This window comes from Eleutherodactylus coqui, chromosome 4, assembly GCF_035609145.1.
Source record: "Eleutherodactylus coqui strain aEleCoq1 chromosome 4, aEleCoq1.hap1, whole genome shotgun sequence".
Lineage (NCBI taxonomy): Eukaryota > Metazoa > Chordata > Amphibia > Anura > Eleutherodactylidae > Eleutherodactylus > Eleutherodactylus coqui.
In genome coordinates, this window is record NC_089840.1 from 107,460,944 (window position 1) to 107,484,524 (window position 23,581).

Here is a 23,581-nt window from a genome sequence, read left to right on the forward strand (position 1 = left end):
TAAGTTATAAAAGTGCACATTTTAAGATATGGAAAACAAATATACCTTATGGACAGTTCAAAAGAATTTGGAGCAACCGCACCAAGACTGAAGACTACATCTCTCAGAGTAGTGTTATTAAAGAAAGACTTAAACCATACAGCCTGATTCAATCTGCATTTAACAAGGCAAAAAAGAAGTCCAAAATGGATGTGCTCAATAAGGTATTTTTCTACCACTGCCTACTGTATCAAGTCACTGGTCTTGTAATCCCATGTGGCCTCCATAGTTTTCAGCGGTTCTTTTGACTGGACAGTTCCTAATTTTCATTCAAATCTCAGTGTTTTTATCTGGCTCTTAAATGCCCCTGTTTTTGAACAGAAATGGATTTGCCTTACTAAATGAATGATATTGCTCCAAAAAGTATATATATTAGACCCCAACCTGACATGTTTCTATACCTCTTTTCCAGGTGTGGACACATTTATGGGGAACCAAATAACTTGCAATCTATATTAAACTTGAAGCAGCCAATGTGAAGAATAGCTGTGAAAAAGACATTTATGAGGCAGGGCCATTTAAAGAGACTCTGTCCCGTACTTTTATCTCTATAAACAAAGCTTATGGGCTGAAAGTAAGTGACCCGCTGAAGTAAGTGTTATACTTCCCTACCCAGTATTTCCCCGGCGTCACCACTGAAAGCCACAGCTCAATACATTGAGCAGCACTGCTAGTGTTATAATCGGCGGACTACTTAGCAGTGCTGCTAAATCCACTGATCGCGACTTGCAGCACTGACACCAATGGGGAATGATGAGGGAGGTAAGTATAACTCATCCATGTAATCAGCAGTGAGTTACCCATTTCCAGCCCATAAGTTTAGCTTATAGGGCTAAACATAACTGACAGTTTCTTAAAGTACTCTGACACTGTATAATACATGCATTGCAAATTCACTTTCCTAAAAGGAGGTCTCTGGAGCCATGGAGGAGGCTGCAGCTGTGTTATTCGCATAGCCGCATCTATGTGTGTTGGCTGCATATATTTTCATATAGATAAATCAATCCTGTACATCCTAAGAACTAAATACACTGATGAGACTGTACAGTACATGCAAACACAGCCACATCCTCAGCTTTGGTAATATAGATCGCATAAGATGGTCACAAGGGAAACACTTCAGCTTCATTTCTTGTGCAAGGTCAAGTTTTTTGTGTATTTGCATATATATATATATATATATATATACATATATATATATATATATATATATATATATATATATTAGTGTAGTAAAAGCAAATTGGTTATTTCAAGGCTCATATAGACTCCCCTGATAGTGGGCTCTGCAGCAACTCCTTGGTTGATATGGCAGTATAGTAGGGTTTCAGAAACCCTTGATACTAAACTATACACCCAACCATTAAACAGCATGATGTTATCAAAAAGGATGTATAATTAATAGCCCCTCCGGTAGTACACAATTGAAATCTAACATAGTATACTGCCTGATTACCACTAGATGGTAGTATATGCATTTCTGTAGATTGAACTGATTTTACAATGTTGTCATGAAGCTGTGAGGCTAATAAACTTCTCACTTTCAAGGAGTCGGAAAGGAATTGTTTCCTGCAAATGAGCTTAATTGGCTTTTGTCTCGTTTTTTTTTTTTTTGTCTTCCTCTGGAACAACAAGGGGGGAATTGAAACAGGCTGAGCTAAACGGACATTGTCTTAATTCAGCCTAGCATACTATGTTACTATGTAAAGTTTTCTACTGATATCAGTCATATGGGGTGTGGAGACTGCAATTGTGCTAGAGCATCATGTTTGGACTCCCATAGTCCACCCTGGCACATACTGTATGAGAACAGCAATGCGATCAGCATGAACATTGGGACTCCATGCGCTAGGTATAATTAACACCACCCTGCTTGCGGACAGTGAAAGGGACCTGGAGTATCTATCTTATCCAAGGAGTGCAAAAGGAAAGCGAACGCATGGGACTGTACCTCAACTGCAAGAAAACGGAAGTCATGACTGCGGTAAGCAACGGTACAACATAAAAATTAACAACGAAGAAGTCGAGTCAGGCCTAGATTTCATCTTCCTTGGATTCAAAATCGATTGCAACGGGCAATCTGGACCCGAGATCAAGAGACGGATTACACTTGGTAGGAATGCAATGCAAGGAATGGAAAAGATCTGGAAAAGCAAAGATATTAGCATTGCAACAAAAACCAGACTGGTCAATGCAATCGTCTTTCCTATAACGAAGTATAGTTGCGAAAGTTTGACTCTCAGGAAAACAGACAGAAGGAAAAACACTAAGAATCCATATAGCACAATTCTGAAGTAATCTGAAGTTGTACGCAATTTCTTCCCCAAGGGAAATACTAGAAATTGTTTGTTAAAACTTGTATGAACATTGTAGCGGCACACAATTTATTTATTCTTTATGGCACATATGTCAAATATGGCTCGTGGGTGGAATCCATTTTATGTGGCCACCTGGCCATACAGCAACCTAGGAGGCATTCCATTCCCCGATCCTGCAGCTCTGGTCCAGCGGCGGCAGTGCAGAGTCTGTGACCGCTGATCTCTCCACCTGATGTCTGTTTGCACCATCCCGAATGCGGCGCAGACGCCGAAGGAAGAGGTTAGGGGTCACAGACTGCACTGCCGGTGCCGGACCGAAGCTGCAGGCTGAGTGAGTAGAATGCCTGTAGGAATGCTGCCCAGCCAGAGGCCAATAGGGAGAGGGTTGCTATTATTACTGGGGCCACTCTTGGGGACACTTTTACTACCAGGGCCACTATGGGTGATAATTATCACTATTGGGACCACTATTGGGCTCACTTTTATCACTAAAGAGACTTGCTAATGGGGCCATTATGAGGGTCACTATTACTACTGGGGCCTCTATGGGTGGTCACTATCACTACTGGGGCCACTATAGGGAACTCTATTACTACTAGGGCCACTATAGGAGTCACTATTATTACTGGGCCACTAATATGGGGGACACCTACTACTGGGACCACTATGGGTGATCACTATCACTACTGGGGCCACTATGGGGGACAGTATTACTGTACAATCTTACAATTACAATCAGCCTTTTGAAGGCAACCATAAGGCTTATGTGGCCCTCGGTGAAAATGAGTTTGCCACTTCTGCTCTTACAATTACAATCAGCCTTTTGAGGGCAACCATAAGGCTTATGCGGGGCTCAGTGAAAATAAGTTTGCCACCTCTGCTCTATGGGGAAAAAGAAGAACAAGCAACACACAAATGAAATAGCATGCAACTCAAAATTCAAGTCACATGTGATTTTTAAGTTCCCAAGTGTTTAACTATTTTAAATTGCTTGTAGGGGTTTGTCTGAGATTTGAAAGAAGATCTACCATTTTACCAGCAATAGTGCCACTCCTTTCTATAGTGCTCCTGCTGTATATCTTCCATGTACAGGGCAGGCACAACATGTGGTCAGCTTCAGATGGGACTGTGTTCTGTGGAACTTAGAGGGCCCATTATTGGTCAATCTAGGCCCTCTGGAAGATCCTCCGGTAATCTAGTGGAACAACCCTATTCATAGAGCATCACTTCTATACAATATTTTGTTTTGTAGATTTGGAGCCTCCAAGGATTCAGTGTCCAAGTGTAAAGGAGAAAGTAGCAGAACCAAATAAGCTTACTGCAAGAGTCTTCTGGGACACTCCCGAAGGACGGGACACAGCAGATGGAATCCTAACAGAGTAAGTAAAAGAAATAGTAGAACTCAGGACTTCCTATATACTGGGACATGAACCTATTTTAACCCCTTAGTGACCGAACGTGTTTGTGCCTTAATGACCAAATTTTGGGAATCTGACATGTGTCACTTTAACATAGAATAACTCCGTAAAAGTTCTGCATATCCAAGTGATTCTGACATTGCTTTTTCGCTACATATTGTACTTCCTTTAGGTGGTAAAAATTGTATTTTAAGTGTAGAATTTGTGTATATTTATTAAAAGCGCCAAAATGGGAAAATTTTTAAAAAGTTGCATTTTTTTCACATTTTCAATTACAATATCTCAAATATGTGCAAACATTCTGTATAATTTTTTGCTGACATATATATTTACATCTGTTTACTTTATTCTGGACGCACATTTGAAAAACGGTCATTTTTTTAAACCATTTAGGAGACGTATGAATTTAACATTGATTTTCAACATTTTGAGGAACACTTTGTTTTCCTACACAAAGATTGCAAAGGCTTATAGTTTTCAGAATGATAGATACCTCCACAAATGACCCCATTTTAAAAACTATACCCCTTAATATATTCACTGAGGGGTGTCATGAGTATTTTGATCACACCGGTTTTTTTTTCAGGCGTTAATGCAATTTAGAAGAGATAAAATAAAATATTTTTGCAAATATGTCATTTTAAAGGCAAGTTATTTTTCTATAGTGCACATGAAAATGAGGATTTACACCCTAAAATGAATACCCCTATTTGTTCTGTGTTCAGAAACAAACCCATTGTGGCCCTAATCTTATGTCTGTATGCACAGCGGGTCCCAAAATGAGAGGAGCAGCCGGTGGCTTTCAGAACAGACATTTTGCTTGAAGATTATTTACCGTATATTCCAGCGTATAAGGCAACGGGGCGTATGAGACGACCCCCCAACTGTCGCCTTATACGCCTGGAATACGGTGTAAAAAAAAAAGCAGTACTCACCTCCCCCCGGCATTCTGCGGCGCTGCTGCAGGCTGTCTCTCCCTCCTCGTCCCCGACAGAGCATTGCTTTCTGGATGCGGCACTTCAAATCCCTGCCTCCAGAAAGCTAATGCTGTGATTGGCTAACTCACGTGCCGCCAGCCAATCACAGCTATTCAATGACATCATTGAATGACTGTGATTGGCTAACGCCACGTGGCGTCAGCCAATCACAGCTATTCAATGTTGAAAGGCTGTGATTGGCTCACGGCGCGTAAGTTAGCCAATCACAGCATTAGCTTAACGAATACATCTATAGGTGTACTGTGTATTTTGATCCCACAGTTTTTGAATGAATTTAAGCAAAAATTATGACAGGTTGTCAGCTACCTTCGCTAATCGTCAGCATGGAGCTGTCACTTCTGCAGCCCATGTGGCTTTAATCCCCAGAGGAAGCATGTTTTTACATCCCTGGGGATTTAAGCCCACTAAAGCAGGATGTAAAAAGGCAATGGGGTGGTCACTAAGGGGTTAAAGACAAGATACATCCGTCCAGAGCATTTCTGTCACACATTTATCTAGACACCAGACATTCAATATATTTATAAATGGTGCCAAATGTAACAAGTACGTAAAGAGCAAAAAGAAATCAATAGAAGCATAAAAGTACACTAAATATAGCCACTTGGATTTGTAGAAGAGTGTGCATTTGCTGTTATGTATAGTGGATAAACACCTCATGGGAGAAATTACTAAGTTTCCTCCTTCAGAGAGAGACTAAAGCTTCATGTCCACAGCCATATCGTTAAACGCTGCCGCTCTCCCTACAGCGTTTTACCGATTTTGTAAACACCAGGTCTTCCGGCAGAGACCATGTATGGCTGCGAGTGCACTGCGCATGCCCGCGTATCAAACACACATGGTAATACACAGTGTGACTCTTTTTTACTTTACATTTCTCGCTTTGTTTCATAGCGCGGCTGTGTATGACAACCCACTTGTACACAATGTACTGCATATGGACAGCGTTTCATACGCTGCCTATACCAATGTTTAGGGCTCACGCTGCGTAATATGCAGAGAAATACAGCATGCTGCGATCTATTTCTTGTACATAACAGCACGCAGTGTCTACACACCAGTGTGCATGGATCAATGAAAGTCCATTGACTTTCATTGACTCCATTCACGACATATCATGCGGCTGTGCAACGCCCGCGTAATATGCAGTGGAAACACGGCCGTGGACATGAGACCTAATACAATATTAAAAAAAACATTGCTGATTTTCTTGATGATCGGTAAGACCGAAAGATTTCCCAGTGTATAAGTAACATGGTAAACTTTAGTTGTTTCTAAATATTCCCTCTAATATACTAATATACTATGGGGCTTCACATGGGTGTATTTGCATGCGCAAAACCAATTGATTTCATATATATATATATATATACACACATATTCTTATTTTACCTGTACATTTCGGTTATGGGGGAAAAAATGCAGCATGCTCTATTTTCCGGTGCATTTGCGCACCAAGAGTCTCCACAGAAGTCAACGTGAATGTACAAATGTGCACAAAATGTGCTTGGAGATGCGTGAAATGCTGTGTAAATGCGCAGGAAAAAAACACATCTGGAACTCATTAAACTAATTAGCCATTTCAATCAGTGCTTTTTTTACCCTGTGCACAAAAGCACATTCATTGCACAGGAAAAGAGTACAGTATTCCTGAGTTCACACAGGGCGGATTTGCAGCGGAATTTCCCCACAGAGTTTTGCTGCAGTAAGTCTGCCTGCAGCCGCTAATCCTGGGATTGCCAGACATCTGGACGAGATTTGTCAAAAATCTCGTCCACACGGGGCAGCGAATCCTTCGCCGCATAACTGGCGAAAGCCGGCGCAGCGGCGTGGATTCCTGGGACGCAGCATATCAATTCCTTTTTTTTCTGCTGCAGATGCGCTCTCATCTATGAGAGAGCCGTCCGCAACAGAAAAGCATGCCGCGAAGCCGCCACAAAGCCGGTAGCTAAGTGCTGCAGGTTTTGAAGCTGCACTTTCCCAGCAGAAATCTCGTGGTTTTTTGCTGTGTGACCGCAGTCTAAGGGCTCCTACCCACTTGCGCTTTTTTAAAACACTGCCATATCACTGCGGTTTTTAATGCAATTGTCAATCGGACTTTCTAATGTTAAAAAAGGCATCGCAAGTTTGTGCTTTGCGATTTTTGTGCGATGCATTTTTAACATTAGAAAGTCCCACTGACAATAGCGTTAAAAAAACGCGAGTGGTCAGGAGCCCTAAAAGATGCACGGGCAAAAAAAAGCATTGTTCATTCTGCAAAAACGCTACGCTCATGCCTGTGCAAATACGCATATGCTCATGTGAAGGTGGCTTAAGACTGGTGTTTTCCTGGAGAAGTGCCACTGGAAAATGTCAGATTTGTGATCTTCCTAAAGTGTAGCTGTGCTTTCTACGAACTGTTGACATATTATATAGACTTGTCAAAAGTTTTGCTTGTTGTTACCCCCATCAGTCGCTAGAGCAAGCCAGCTGAAGCGATTGTCTATAGCCCTTCTTTAGCAAACCTTTTAGAAAGCACAGTTACATTGTAATTAGAGATGAGCGAACGTACTCGTCCGAGCTTGATATTCGTGCGAATATTAGGGTGTTCGGGATGCTCGTTACTCTTAACGAGCACCACGCGGTGTTCGGGTTACTTTCACTTTCCTCTCTGAGACGTTAGCGCGCTTTTCTGGCCAATTGAAAGACAGGGAAGGCATTACAACTTCCCCCTGCAACGTTTAAGCCCTATACCACCCCCCTGCTGTGAGTGGCTGGGGAGATAAGGTGTCACCCGAGTATTGAAATCTGCCCTTCCCGCGGCTCGCTACGGATGTATTCTGACATTAGTTCAGGGAAAGTGGTATCGTGTTGGAGCTGCTATAGGGAGAGTGTTAGGTGTATTGTAGGCTTCAAGAACCCCAACGGTCCTTCTAAAGGCCATAAATCGTCTCTATATGCGCTCAGTGGGGCCGGCGGCAGCAGCGCCGACCCCATTGACAACATATAGAAGACAAATCCTTCTTTTCTGCCACAGCTGTAACAGCTGTAGCAGAGAAGAACGATGTTTGCCCATTGAATTCAATGGAACCAGCAATACAGCAGGTTCCACTGAATGCAATGGGCTGCCGGCGATCGCAGGATGAATGGTCGGGAAGGGGTTAAATATATAACCCCTTCCCTGCAATTCATCCAGAAATGTGATACACTAAAAATATATACCGGCGTATAAGGCGACGGGGCGTATAAGACGACCCCCCAACTGTCACCTTATACGCCGGCAATACAGTGGAGCAAAGAATAAAAAGCATTACTCACTTCTTCAGACGATCTGCGCCGCTCCTGTAGACTGTCACTCCTTCCTGGTGTTCTGCGGTGCTCCTGCAGGCTGTCGCTCCCTCCTGGTTCCCGGCAGAGCATTACTTTCTCTACGAAAGGCTTTAAATCCACGCCTCCAGAAACACACGTGCCTTCAGCCAATCACAGCCAATGACAGTGATGTCATTGAATTGCTGTGATTGGCTGTGTTTCTGGAGGCGGGGATTTCAAGCCTTTCATAGAGAAAGCTTTAGTCCGTGGACCAGGAAGGAGTGACAGTCTGCAGGAGCGGCGCAGATCGTCTGAAGAAGTAAGTAATGCTTTTTATTCTTTGCTCCACTGTATTGCCGGCGTATAAGGTGACAGTTGGGGGGTCGTCTTATACGCCCCGTCGCCTTATACGCCGGTATATATTTTTAGTGTATCACATTTCTGGATGAATTGCAGGGAAGGGGTTATATATTTAACCCCTTCCCGACCATTCATCCTGCGATCGCCGGCAGCCCATTGCATTCAGTGGAACCTGCTGTATTGCTGGTTCCATTGAATTCAATGGGCTAACATCGTTCTTCTCTGCTACAGCTGTTACAGCTGTGCCAGAGGAGAACGATCTTTACGCTGACAGTGCGGGGGGGGGGGGCCCACTCTTGCCGCTATTGTGGCTTAATAGTGGGACCTGTGAACTTGAGATGCAGCCCAACATGTAGCCCCTCGCCTGCCCTATCCGTTGCTGTGTCGTTCCCATCACTTTCTTGAATTGCCCAGATTTTCACACATGAAAACCTTAGCGAGCATCGGCGAAATACAAAAATGCTCCGGTCGCCCATTGACTTCAATGGGGTTCGTTACTCGAAACGAACCCTCGAGCATTGCGAAAATTTCGTGCCGAGTAACGAGCACCCGAGCATTTTGGTGTTCGCTCATCTCTAATTGTAATACATTTGTAGCATCGTGGGCGGCCATGTGTTTCCCCCTGAAATCCACATCCGATAAAAACTTGACGTATATTTCCGCTATAATTTACGCCTTATTCTGATGAAAAATATAGTTAAGATGGTGAACAGTGTGCCCCTGGGCTGCCTTTTTACAAACAAATCCCAGCCCTACCATGGAGTCTGATGACCTGAACTAAAAGCAGTATAGACTAGAGATGAGCGAACGTACTCGTCCGAGCTTGATATTCGTGCGAATATTAGGGTGTTCGGGATGCTCGTTACTCGTAACGAGCACCACGCGGTGTTCCGGTTACTTTCAGTTTCCTCTCTGAGACGTTAGCGCGCTTTTCTGGCCAATTGAAAGACAGGGAAGGCATTACAACTTCCCCCTGTGACGTTCAAGCCCTATACCACCCCCCTGCTGTGAGTGGCTGGGGCGATCAGATGTCACCCGAGTATAAAAGTCGGCCCCTCCCGCGGCTCGCCACACATGCCTTGTGACTTAGCTGAGGGAAAGTGCTGCTGCTGGAGCTGCTGTAGGGAGAGCGTTAGGAGTTAGTGTAGGCTTCAAGAACCCCAACGGCCCTTCTCAGGGCCACATCTACCTGTGTGCAGTACTGTGTTAGCACAGTAATTTTTTTTTTTTTGTCCAAAATTGGATCTGCAGAGCATTGCACCCGGCAATAGGGACAGAAGTGGGGGTTAGGCAGGGAGAGTGTTAGGAGTTAGTGTAGGCTTCAAGAACCCCAACGGTCCTTTCTAGGGCCACATCTATCCGTGTGCAGTACTGTCCAGGCTGCTGTTAGCAGTGTTGCATTTTTTTTTTTTTCTCAAAACCGGCTGTGCAGAGCATTGCACCCGGCATTAATACTACAGGGATAGAATTGTGTAGGCAGGGCCAGAAGACATTTATTATTCATTGAATACACGCAGTGGGGTCTTCCCTTTGCTAAAAAGGAAAAGAAATTATATTTGGCCTGCCTGTGTCAGTCCTAAGGTCTGCGTGTACGTGTGTGCTGCGTGTACAACGTACAAAAATCAGACGCAACCAGCTACGCTTTACTGCAGCCTAGCGCCATTGTCTTTCCTGACTGGCAAATACCTGCTCTGCTAGAGTTAATAACTCTGCTACACTATAGTTGTGTGACACTTTTTGAGGGCCACACCACAGATATTAAACTTCTTGTTCATTGAATATACGCAGTGGCTGCTTCCCTAAGCTAAAAAGGAAAAAATATATTTGGCCTGCCTGTGTCAGTCCTAAGGTCTGCGTGTACGTGTGTGCTGCGTGTACTACGTACAAAAATCAGACGCAACCAGCTACGCTTTACTGCAGCCTAGCGCCATTGTCTTTCCTGACTGGCAAATACCTGCTCTGCTAGAGTTAATAACTCTGCTACACTATAGTTGTGTGACACTTTTTGAGGGCCACACCACAGATATTAAACTTCTTGTTCATTGAATATACGCAGTGGGTGCTTCCCTAAGCTAAAAAGGAAAAGAAATTATATTTGGCCTGCCTGTGTCAGTCCTAAGGTCTGCGTGTACGTGTGTGCTGCGTGTACTACGTACAAAAATCAGACGCAACCAGCTACGCTTTACTGCAGCCTAGCGCCATTGTCTTTCCTGACTGGCAAATACCTGCTCTGCTAGAGTTAATAACTCTGCTACACTATAGTTGTGTGACACTTTTTGAGGGCCACACCACAGATATTAAACTTCTTGTTCATTGAATATACGCAGTGGGTGCTTCCCTAAGCTAAAAAGGAAAAGAAATTATATTTGGCCTGCCTGTGTCAGTCCCAAGGTCTGCGTGTACGTGTGTGCTGCGTGTACTACGTACAAAAATCAGACGCAACCAGCTACGCTTTACTGCAGCCTAGAGCCATTGTCTTTCCTGACTGGCAAATACCTGCTCTGCTAGAGTTAATAACTCTGCTACACTATACTTGTGTGACACTTTTTGAGGGCCACACCACAGATATTAAACTTCTTGCTCATTGAATACACGCAGTGGGGTCTTCCGTTTGCAAAAAAACGAAAACATTATATTTGGCCTGCAGGCTTGCGCCAATTTATTTCCTGCCTGGGAAATCAAATCACTGGTAATACAGCATGCTGAGGGGTAGGGGTAAGCCTAGAGGACGTGGACGTGGCCGAGGACGCGGAGGGCCAAGTGAGGGTGTGGGCACAGGCCGAGCTCCTGATCCAGGTGTGTCGCAGCCGACTGCTGCGCGATTAGGAGAGAGGCACGTTTCTGGCGTCCCCACATTCATCGCCCAATTAATGGGTCCACGCGGGAGACCTTTATTAGAAAATGAGCAGTGTGAGCAGGTCCTGTCCTGGATGGCAGAAAGTGCTTCGAGCAAGCTATCATCCACCCACAGTTCTGCGCCGTCCAGTGCTGCAAATCCGAATCCTCTGTCTGCTGCTCCTCCTTCCTCCCAGCCTCCTCACTCCACTACAATGACACCTGCTCAGGAGCGGGAACACTCCCAGGAATTGTTCTCGGGCCCCTGCTTAGATTGGGCAGGAGTGGTTCCTCTCCCACCAGAGGAGTTTATCGTCACTGATGCCCAACCATTCGAAAGTTCCCGGGGTCCGGGGGAAGAGGCTGGGGACTTCCGCCAACTGTCTCAAGAACTTTCTGTGGGTGAGGAGGACGATGACGATGAGACACAGTTGTCTTGCAGTGAGGTAGTAGTAAGGGCAGTAAGTCCAAGGGAGCAGCGCACAGAGGATTCGGAGGAAGAGCAGCAGGACGATGAGGTGACTGACCCCACCTGGTGTGCAACGCCTACTCAGGACAGGTCTTCAGAGGGGGAGGCAAGGGCATCAGCAGGGCAGGTTGCAAGAGGCAGTGCGGTGGCCAGGGGTAGAGGCAGGGCCAGACCGAATAATCCACCAAGTGTTTCCCAAAGCACACCCTCGCGCCATGCCACCCTGCAGAGGCCGAGGTGCTCTAAGGTCTGGCAGTTTTTCACAGAGACGCCTGACGAACAGTGGTGTGCAACCTTTGTCGCGCCAAGATCAGCCGGGGAGCCACCACCAACAGCCTGACCACCACCAGCATGCGCAGACATATGATGGCCAAGCACCCCACAAGGTGGGACGAAGGCCGTTCACCGCCTCCGGTTTGCACCGCTGCCTCTCCCCCTGTGCCCCAACCTGCCACTGAGATCCAACCTCCCTCTCAGGACACAGGCACAACCGTCTCATGGCCTGCACCCACAGCCTCACCTCCGCTGTCCTCGGCCCCATCCACCAATGTCTCGCACCGCACAGTCCAGCCGTCGCTAGCGCAAGTGTTGGAGCGCAAGCGCAAGTACGCCACCACGCACCCGCACGCTCAATCGTTAACCGTCCACATAGCCAAATTTATCAGCCTTGAGATGCTGCCGTATAGGGTTGTGGAAACGGAGTCCTTCAAAGCTATGATGGCGGCGGCGGCCCCGCGCTACTCAGTTCCCAGTCGCCACTACTTTTCCCGATGTGCCGTCCCAGCCCTGCACGACCACGTCTCCCGCAACATTGTACGCGCCCTCACCAATGCGGTTAGTGGCAAGGTCCACTTAACTACGGACACGTGGACAAGCACAGGCGGGCAGGGCCACTACATCTCCCTGACGGCACATTGGGTGAATTTAGTGGAGGCTGGGACAGAGTCAGAGCCTGGGACCGCTCACGTCCTACCCACCCCCAGAATTGCGGGCCCCAGCTCGGTGGTGGTATCTGCGGCGGTGTATGCTTCTTCCATTAAAGCACCCTCCTCCTCCTCCTCCTCCTCCTCAACCACTGTCTCGCAATCTAGATGTGTCAGCAGCAGCAGGACGTCGCCAGCAGTCGGTGTCGCGCGGCGTGGCAGCACAGCGGTGGGCAAGCGTCAGCAGGCCGTGCTGAAACTACTCAGCTTAGGAGATAGGAGGCACACGGCCCACGAACTGCTGCAGGGTCTGACAGAGCAGACGGACCGTTGGCTTGCGCCGCTGAGCCTCCAACCGGGCATGGTCGTGTGTGACAACGGCCGTAACCTGGTGGCGGCTCTGCAGCTCGGCAGCCTCACGCACGTGCCATGCCTGGCCCACGTCTTTAATTTGGTGGTTCAGCGCTTTCTGAAAAGCTACCCACGCTTGTCAGACCTGCTCGTAAAGGTGCGCCGGCTCTGCGCACATTTCCGCAAGTCCCACATGGACGCTGCCACCCTGCGCACCCTGCAACATCGCTTTAATCTGCCACTGCACCGACTGCTGTGCGACGTGCCCACACGGTGGAACTCTACGCTCCACATGTTGGCCAGGCTCTATGAGCAGCGTAGAGCTATCGTGGAATACCAACTCCAACATGGGCGGCGCAGTGGGAGTCAGCCTCCTCAATTCTTTACAGAAGAGTGGGCCTGGTTGGCAGACATCTGCCAGGTCCTTCGAAACTTTGATCAGTCTACCCAGGTGGTGAGCGGCGATGCTGCAATCATTAGCGTCACCATTCCTCTGCTATGCATCTTGAGAAGTTCCCTGCAAACCATAAAGGCAGCCGCTTTGCGCTCGGAAACAGAGCCGGGGGAAGACAGTATGTCGCTGGATAGTCAGAGCACCCTCCTGTCTATATCTCAGCGCGTTCAGGAGGAGGAGGATGAGGAGGATGAGGAGGAGGGGGAAGAGACAGCTTGGCCCACTGCTGACGGTACCCATACTGGTTGCCTGTCATCATTTCAGCGTGTATGGCCTGAGGAGGAGGAGGAGGAGGAGGAGGAGGATCCTGAAAGTGATCTTCCTAGTGCGGACAGCCATGTGTTGCGTACAGGTACCCTGGCACACATGGCTGACTTCATGTTAGGATGCCTTTCTCGTGACCCTCGCATTCAACGCATTCTGGCCACTACGGATTACTGGGTGTACACACTGCTCGACCCACGCTATAAGGAGAACCTTCCCACTCTCATTCCCGAAGAGGAAAGGGGTTCGAGAGTGTTGCTATACCACAGGACCCTGGCGGACAAGCTGATGGTAAAATTCCCATCCGACAGCGCTAGTGGCAGAAGGCGCAGTTCCGAGGGCCATGTAGCAGGGGAGGTGCGTAGATCGAGCAGCATGTACAGCCCAGACAGTGCAACAGTCTTTAAGGGCCTGGCCAGCTTTATGGCTCCCCAGCAAGACTGCGTCACCGCTCCCCAGTCAAGGCTGAGTCGGCGGGAGCACTGTAAAAGGATGGTGAGGGAGTATGTAGCCGATCGCACGACCATCCTCGGTGACGCCTCTGCCCCCTACAACTACTGGGTGTCGAAGCTGGACACGTGGCCTGAACTAGCGCTGTATGCCCTGGAGGTGCTTGCTTGTCCTGCGGCTAGCGTCTTGTCGGAGAGGGTGTTTAGTGCGGCTGGGGGAATCATCACAGATAAGCGTACCCGCCTGTCAACCGACAGTGCCGACAGGCTAACACTCATCAGGATGAACAAAGCCTGGATTTCCCCAGACTTCTCTTCTCCACCAGCGGACAGCAGCGATACGTAAGCAATACGTAGGCTGCACCCGCGGATGGAAGCTACGTTCTCTCTCACCATCCAAAACGGGGACATTTCTGCTTCATCAATCTGTGTCTAATATTCCTCCTCCCCCTCCTGCTCCTCCTCCTGAAACCTCACGTTATCACGCTGAACGGGCAATTTTTCTTAGGGCCACAAGGCTCACTCATAATTTTTCGAAACAATTTTTAGATGTTTCAATGCTCTGAAAAGCGTTGGAACTTTAACTTGAACCAATTTTTCATTAAACTGGCTGCCTCCAGGCCTAGTTACCACTTAAGCCACATTAACCAAAGCGATTAATGGGTTTCACCTGCCCTCTTGGGTGGCCATGGCCAATTTTTTTCAGGTACATTAGTACTGTTGATACAGCAATTTTTGTGGGCCCTCGCCTACAGTGTAATCAAATAAATTTTTAGCCCACCTGCATTAAGCACGACATTACTACCTCAGCTGTGTTGGGCAATGCAATGGGATATTTCTATGTACCGCCGGTGGCTTCCTGGCACCCACCCATGCTGTAGGTGCACACGGAGTTTTTACTACATCTGTACACTTGAAAAGAACCCCAGTCTGACTGGGGCATGCAGTGTGGGCCGAAGCCCACCTGCATTAAGCACGACATTACTACCTCAGCTGTGTTGGGCAATGCAATGGGATATTTCTATGTACCGCCGGTGGGTTCCAGGAAGCCACCCATGCTGTAGGTGCACACAGAGTTTAACCTACATGTGTCCACTTGTAAAGAACCCCAGTCAGACTGGGGCATGCAGTGTGGGCCGAAGCCCACCTGCATTAAGCACGACATTACTACCTCAGCTGTGTTGGGCACTGCAATGGGATATTTCTATGTACCGCCGGTGGCTTCCTGGCACCCACCCATGCTGTAGGTGCACACGGAGTTTTTACTACATCTGTACACTTGAAAAGAACCCCAGTCTGACTGGGGCATGCAGTGTGGGCCGAAGCCCACCTGCATTAAGCACGACATTACTACCTTAGCTGTGTTGGGCAATGCAATGGGATATTTCTATGTACCGCCGGTGGGTTCCAGGGAGCCACCCATGCTGTAGGTGCACACGGAGTTTAAACTACATGTGTCCACTTGTAAAGAACCCCAGTCTGACTGGGGCATGCAGTGTGGGCCGAAGCCCACCTGCATTAAGCACGACATTACTACCTCAGCTGTGTTGGGCAATGCAATGGGATATTTCTATGTACCGCCGGTGGCTTCCTGGCACCCACCCCTGCTGTGGGTCCACAGGGAATTATAAATGCATCTGTTTCCACTTGTAAAGAAGCCCAGTCTGACTGGGGCATGCAGTGTGGGCCGAAGCCCACCTGCATTAAGCACGACATTACTACCTCAGCTGTGTTGGGCACTGCAATGGGATATATTTTTGTACCGCCGGTGGGTTCCAGGAAGCCACCCATGCTGTCGGTCGACAGGGACTTCACAATAGGGAGTTGTACCTGCCTGTGTCTATGAATTAAAAAGCCCGGTCTGACTGGGGCATGCAGAGACACCTTGACAGAATGAATAGTGTGTGACACATAGGTTCCCCATTGCTATGCCCACGTGTGCAGCTCCTGATGGCGGTGGCACAGGATTCTATTTCTCATTGCTTCTGTACAGCATTTTGGGCTATCACCCCGCCACTCTTAAAGAGGGTCGCTGCCTAGCCGTGCCAACCTCTGCAGTGTGTGCCTGCGGTTCCTCCTCATGGCAGACGCACTTCTAAATAGACATGAGGGTGGTGAGGCATTAGGGCAGCTGAAGGCTGCGCAGGGACACTTTGGTGTGCGCTGTGGGGGGGAGGGGGGGGCGGTTGGGCAGCATCTAACCCAGGAGAAGTGGCAGTGGAGTGTCATGCAGGCAGTGATTGTGCTTTGTTGGAGGTAGTGTGGTGCTTAGCTAAGGTATGCATTGCTAATGAGGGCTTTTCAGAAGTAAAAGTTTTTGGGAGGGGGGGGGCCCACTCTTGCCGCTATTGTGGCTTAATAGTGGGACCTGTGAACTTGAGATGCAGCCCAACATGTAGCCCCTCGCCTGCCCTGTCCATTGCTGTGTCGTTCCCATCACTTTCTTGAATTGCCCAGATTTTCACACAAGGAAACCTTAGCGAGCATCGGCGAAATACAAAAATGCTCGGGTCGCCCATTGACTTCAATGGGGTTCGTTATTCGAAACGAACCCTCGAGCATCGCAAAAAGTTCGTTCCGAGTAACGAGCACCCGAGCATTTTGGTGCTTGCTCATCTCTAGTATAGACCCTTAGGCCTAGCGACAGCAATATCGGCATGAGAAAATGGCGGCGATATTGCATCTGCATTCTGTGCAATATCGTGATCTTGTGTCGCCACAAGGTCGCACAACTTTGTAGTGTTTTTTTGCCAGGATTTTCGGTGGTGCTTGAAATATAAGCCCTACCCAAAAATAAGCCCTAGCTGCATTTAAAAAAAGAATGTATCACCTAACAGACGCTGTGCACTCCGACACATTTATCTGCAGCTTCAGCAGTCTTGGGCCGAGTGTCCATGGGCGATTTGTCATAGCATGATCCATGGCGATAAATTGCATGCAGAGCACACATGACACGCTTTCCATAGGATAACTATGCCTAAAAATCACAGCCTGCCATGATTTGCAGCGATTCTCCGCCATGAACCTATCATTCAGATAAATTGCAGTGACATTAGTGCTCCCCTGCGGCGTAATATCGCTCGCGATATTCTGCCCCACCAGTGGACATTCAGCCTTGCTCGTAATTTTCAGCCAGCGCTTCCAGGTCGGAGGTTTAAATCCCCGTGTCCAGGAAGTGCTGGCTGTGATTGGTTCATCGAGCACTGCAGTGATTGGCTAAGCTGTGGTGCTCAAGAACCAATCACAACCAGAGCTTCCTGGACACGGGGATTTTGAACCTCCAAACCAGAAAGCTTTAGACTACAGACAAGCGCCATGGAGCTTCAGAGGAGAAGTGCGGTGGAGCGGACAGTGCCTGTAAGGTGATGTATTTTTTTTTTTATGCAGATAGTCCTTATTTTAGGGTTCAAACGGTAGGACTTCCTACTGTAAAAGTTGCCTTGCACCGCATGAAAACCGCGTTTTCATGTGATGCAACACAAAGGAAGGATCCACGGGGAAGCATTGCCTATAAAACTTCGCAAATTGCGACTGTATAGAGCATGCCGCGATTTTGTATTCCCGCAATGTAGCGGCATACAAAGCATCACTCATGTGAAGGAACCCATTGGAAAACATGGACTTCACATACATGCGATTTGTAGCACTGTCGCATTGTGAGAAAATCGTGTAATTTTGTCGCCCGTGTGAAACTGGCCTTATAGTCAGCTTGGCTGTAATAGAGTCACATAAAATGTGGCCTTATTACGCTTGTTTGAAAATTTTTTGTAAGCCTTAACTTGATAGTGTCATAAACGCGAATAGACCAGAATAGACTTTCAGGAAAGCTTTTATAAAGCATTCACTTATTCAAAGAGAGCAGCAATCTAATTAGAAAATAATGTCAGTGAAAGTCTCATAGGAACGCTTGTGAAGGCTTCACGCTCATGATAATCCTTCTTATTCTACGAGCAGTAACCACACAGTGCAGTGGTTTTCACTGCAATTTACTCTTTATTATTTGCAAATGTTACTATGTGTATGATGGCAACCAGGAACTGTCATAGTGTGTGCAGCGGTAACAGTTTCACCCAGGTCTAGTGTCTGAGCGGGTCCAGACATTGATCTGCCTCTTTGACAGTGCAGACCCCGTACTCCCAACAGGTAACACCCAGTTGTCAATTTATTCATAAATTTCTAGGCGGAATAAAAGAGGAATGGCACAAAGTAGAATTCTGAACAAATAAACTCAGGAACTGTTATTTACTAGCAAATTCAAGCACTGTCCCAGTAGTTACTAAAACAGATATGTGATGAGTCCTCCTTAACCCCTTAAAAACCAGATTGTTTTGGCCCTAAAGGACCAGACACTTTGTAGCGATTTTACACATGTGGAGATAAGCTCCTTTTTTTTTTCTTCAGCTTCAAAATTTGCAGTATTTTTTCCTGACATATAGGGCTGTTTTTTAATTCCCTTACGTCCACAACAGCATGATAGGGGGTATTCTGCCCCTGGGCCCTGCTAGGACTGATGGAATTTTTAATGATTGTGACGTTGGCTGCGACTATGGAGTTTTGCGGCGCCGTTCTCCTTGGCTTTGAGTGCTGCTTGCATTGAACTTCTGGCCCTCGCTGCGTGGCATCATTTTGGTGCAGGCTAAGGCCTGCTTTCAGAAGGTGCAGGCAAGGCCGCATGCTAGAAGTGTGTCAACGTTGAGTTCCTGTCATACTATCACCACTTTAGGACCCCTGTAATTAAAGCCTAAAGCAGGGGATCAGTATTATTCTTTTAAAGTTTAGCTACTACTAATAGTGGACATTAATATTTAGATAATAGTTATAGAAACTATTTGCTAGTAGGGGGTGCATTATGATGTCACTTCCTGCGGGAGGGTCTCAGGCTATTTAAGCCTTTCCACTTCAGCACACCTTGATACTGTGTGAAACTCTGTATAACTCGAGATTGCAGATTCTAATACAGCTACTTAAAGGGGTTGTCTCGCGAAAGCAAGTGGGGTTGAGCACTTCTGTATGGCCATATTAATGCACTTTGTAATATACATCGTGCATTAAATATGAGCCATACAGAAGTTATTCACTTACCTTCCCTGCGCTGGCGTCCCCGTCTCCATGGCTCCGTCTAACTTCAGCGTCTAATCGCCCGATTCCAATCAGGAGGCTGGAATCGGCACATGTCATGGGGCGGAGCTACGCAATGACGCGTACAAGGGGGCGGAGCCAGAACGCCGCTGCTGCCGAACCGAGCCGAAGGCAGAAGACCCTTCTGCGCAAGCGCGTCTAATCGGGCGATTAGACGCTGAAGTTAGACGGAGCCATGGAGACGGGGACACCAGCGCAGGGAAGGTAAGTGAATAACTTCTGTATGGCTCATATTTAATGCACGATGTATATTACAAAGTGCATTAATATGGCCATACAGAAGTGCTTAACCCCACTTGCTATCGCGAGACAACCCCTTTAAGCAAGTAGGATATTGCACCTTTTGCTTGCCATATAGTCTATAAGCATGTATATACTCTGAGCTTCTTTCTTTTGAATCTTTTTCCAGAAACATGTTAGTTTCAGGCCTGGCCAGGATTGTGACTCTGCAGGAAATACAGCTGTCTCTAAGTGGAGATATTTGAGCTGCAGAGAGTGTGATACAACTCTCCCAAATGGACGTGCATATTCTCACTGTACAGATTGCCATTTGCAAGAGCCTGCCAATGAACCTACTGTCCAAGATGTTGTAATCTGGGTGAAGTCATTCATGCAAGATTCCATGCAGGATCTTATGGTTCTTTTCTCAAAGTATCTGAGACAACCAAAGTATCACTGGAGCAGACCAATACCCAGATTCTATTCAGAGGAGGAGTTGCCGATTTTGGACAAGACCTTTTCATCTTGTTCCTCAGAGAATGAAGACATGGAAGTCAAGCTATATTTTTTGGTGAAAGAGATAAACTTCTAAAGTCCATTCAGTCAATGGAGCATGATGTTAACTACGGGGAAGCCTCTAAATACACCTCTAGAGTACCAAGGGTCTTCAAAGTGGATGATGCTTTGAATAAGGCAATGAGAGCTGAGTAGAAACACCCAGAGAAGGGACCCGCTGAGGAATGGGTTTAAAATCGTTTAAATTAATGTTTCCCATCAAAGAATAGCATGCAAGCATTTGGGGCCCACCACCAAAAGTGGACATAGCGATTGCTAATCTATTTTGATATGGTGGTAATGTTGAAAGATGGATCCAGCCTACAGGACCCAATGGACCGCTGGACGTATGGCACACTTAGACGCAAGTATACAGCATCGTTGTCTCACTGCTCCATAGCAGACGCCTCCAATTTGGTATCTTATACTCTCAGGAAAGACCTAGCTTAGACCCAAAGACCTATCAATTGGGGAGTCCCTCGCAATGATATTCTTGCTGCTCTCAAAATACTTACCTTGGAAGTTGATTTCTTGTGTGATGCAACACTTCAATAGATGAATCTGGCAGCTATGGGCATGGCTCTTTCTACAAATATAATTTGTGCAGTCTGCCTTATGATCCTGGTAAATTGTTCTGCCCAGGACTGGTTAAAATAATTGAAGGGATAGTGGAAGGGAAAACCTTTACTGCAGTCCTTTGAAAGCTATAGGCACTCAAATAGGAAGGGCAGAAAGGGGATCTGGAAGTTATTCTACAGATTTTCTAATCTGAAATCCAAAGGAGGGAGAAGAATGATTATAGAGCTGAGGTTCCTGAACCATTTCGTTCGTAAAACAGGGTTTGTATAGAAACCAGAAAATTGGTTGTAAACATATTGCAGCAAGGAGATTACACTGGATATAGGCACACTGGATTTGAAGGACACCTATCTTCATATAACGATAGCAGGTGCTTGAAGGACATACTTAAGCATTGCCGTTAGAATGGCAGGAGAGTTAAAACACTACCAATTCATAGCATAGCCGTTCGTAATATGATCCGCCTCGTAGACCTTTACAAAGGTAATGTTTGTGGTGGGGGCAGCCCTAAAACTTCAAGGCTTGTCTATAATCCCCTGTTTAGATGACTGGCCACTAATAGCAGCCTCCAAGGAAACTCTAGTCTTTCAAATTTTGAAAGCTGTAGTTTTTCTCCAGCAATTGGGTTGGATCATAAACTGGAACAAGTTGGACATACAACCAGACATGATGAAAAGATTCCTAGGGTTTCTAATAGACCATCATGTGGACTGAATATACTTCACACCTTCAAGGAAAGACAGGGTGAAAGCTGATGCAAGGTTCTTGCCTACTACCAGGACAATAACCATCCGAACCCTAATGAAGACGTGAGACCTTATGACTTCAATAATAGAGGCACTGTATTTTTCGTGTTTAAACACGTGATCCCGCAAACAAATGGCGATGTGACGAATTTCGACATGTTCACTTTATTAGATATGGTGACTTTACCCCCCCCCCCCCCTCTTTGGGGGGAAAAAAAGTGCATCTTATAAAGTGAAAAATGCGGTAGCTCCGTGGGCTCTGTGGCATTTGCGATCCCATCAAGAGAAGGTCCTAAGTCATTGCTATTATATCCTGAGGGGGTATATTTAAAAGTGCTTCTGGTCACAAAAGAGCCGTTGCTACCTGAGATGCTGCAGCACCTTCATAGACGGGAGGTCCACGATCCAACCTTGTTTGACCCTGATGACCTCGGATGCATATCAGTGGGGTTGGGGAACTCATCTAAAGGAGTACTCAATAGCAGGAGTTTGGTCAACCCTGGAGAAGAGTTTGTTCTTCAATATGAAAGAACTTCAAGCAATTCGCCTTGGATTACTCCCCTTTGCACCACGGATCGAGGGAAAAGCTGTGAAGATCAGATCAGACAACAATGAATGCATTCCGCTATATCAACCAGCAGGGAGGCACTTACTCTCAGCCCCTCCGAGAGGAGGTGAAAAGATCATGAGGTGGGCAAAGGAAGTCCTGGTTTTCCCAGCTCATTCACAAGTCAAGGATATTAATAGAGGCTTTTCCCATGCTGAATCTGGTGTCTCAGGGGAACCTAGCTCTGCCCTCATCTGAGGAGGCTCAACCTGACAGCCTGGAGGTTGACAAATCCATACTATGAGCTAGAGGGATATCACAAGCAGTTCTGAATATACTGCTAATGTTTAGATCAGACGCTACAATGAGGTTGTATGCAAGAATCCAAAAATATTCATGTCCTGGTTAAGAAGGAGGGCCTAACAGGGACACCCTTCCAATTAGCAGGATCTTAGAGTTTCTACAGGAAGGTCTGGAAAAGGTGCTGAGCATAGCTACCTTTAAGTTGCAATTTCAGCTTTTCTTGGGAGTCAATTATCTTAGAATCCCTTAGTAAAGAGATTACGTAAAGGGGTAATAAGGATAAGACCGGCAATCCTTAAACCCATTCCTCAGTGGGACTTGGCAGTAGTTCTAAGGAAGCTATGTCTCCACCCCGTTTGAACCTCTTCAGGAGTAGATTTCAAACGTCTTTCTATGAAAGTAACTTCTCTCCTGGCTATAACCTCAGCTAAGAGAGTAGGTGACCTGCAGGCATTCTTACCTGCAGAACCCTATATCACTCTTCTTCTTGATAAGGTCCTTTTGATGTTTCTTTCTACATTCAGTTCTAAGGTCCCTTCCTTTCTCAACAGAAGTGTAATTATACTTCCTGTCTTCTTTCCAAATCCCTTTTGACAGGAAGAGTCAAGATTACATTTTCTGAATATAAATAGAGTTCTAAAGATCTATGTAGAAAGATGGCATAGCATGCGGCTAGATGAGAATCTGTTGATCGTATTCTCATTTCAAAACAAAGGATGAAAAGCACCCAAACCCACACTAAGCAGATGGATAAAACACATGAGCTGTTTAACCTACTTGTCCCAGGACTTGGAGCCACCAGAATTTGTGATAGCACATCCTACACTGGCGATGCGTACATCTTGGGCAGAGAGAAGTCTTATACCACTAGAAAATATTTGTACAGCAGCAACCTGGGGTTAGTAGCTCCGCCTCTATAGAGGCAGGGTAAATTTATTCCAAATTTCATTAAAATTCAATCTGTCCTAGCAATGTCACAGGGGCAGAATACCCCTGTCATTGTGCTGCTGTAAGGACTAAGGGAAACTAAGATTAAGATTAGAGATGAGCGAACGTGTCCGTAACGGACACATCCGCACCCGGACACCGGCTTTAGCGAACACTGGAGTGTTCGCGCGTAAGTGTCCGGGTGCCGCCGGGGGGCGGGGAGATGCGCGGCGGCGCGGGCGGCAGTAGCGGGGAACAGGGGGGAGCCCTCTCTCTCTCCCTCTCCCCCCCGCTCCCCGCCGCACCCCCCCGCGCTGCCACGGCGGCCCCCGAACTTTTTCGCCCGAACACCGAGGTGTTCGCAAAGTTCGGTGTTCGGGCGAAAAAGGGGCGGGGCCGAACG

General features: G+C 46.8%; 1 protein-coding gene across 2 annotated transcripts in view; it reads left to right on the top strand.

The window, feature by feature from the left end:
* SRPX (sushi repeat containing protein X-linked) overlaps nucleotides 1–23,581 on the top strand; it is a 156,767-nt gene that overhangs the window by 89,698 nt on the left and 43,488 nt on the right. For both annotated transcript variants that reach the window (XM_066599953.1, XM_066599952.1), the window contains one exon: nucleotides 3,610–3,736. In XM_066599953.1, the coding sequence (XP_066456050.1) occupies nucleotides 3,610–3,736 (127 nt within the window). The remainder of the gene's footprint in view (nucleotides 1–3,609; nucleotides 3,737–23,581) is intronic.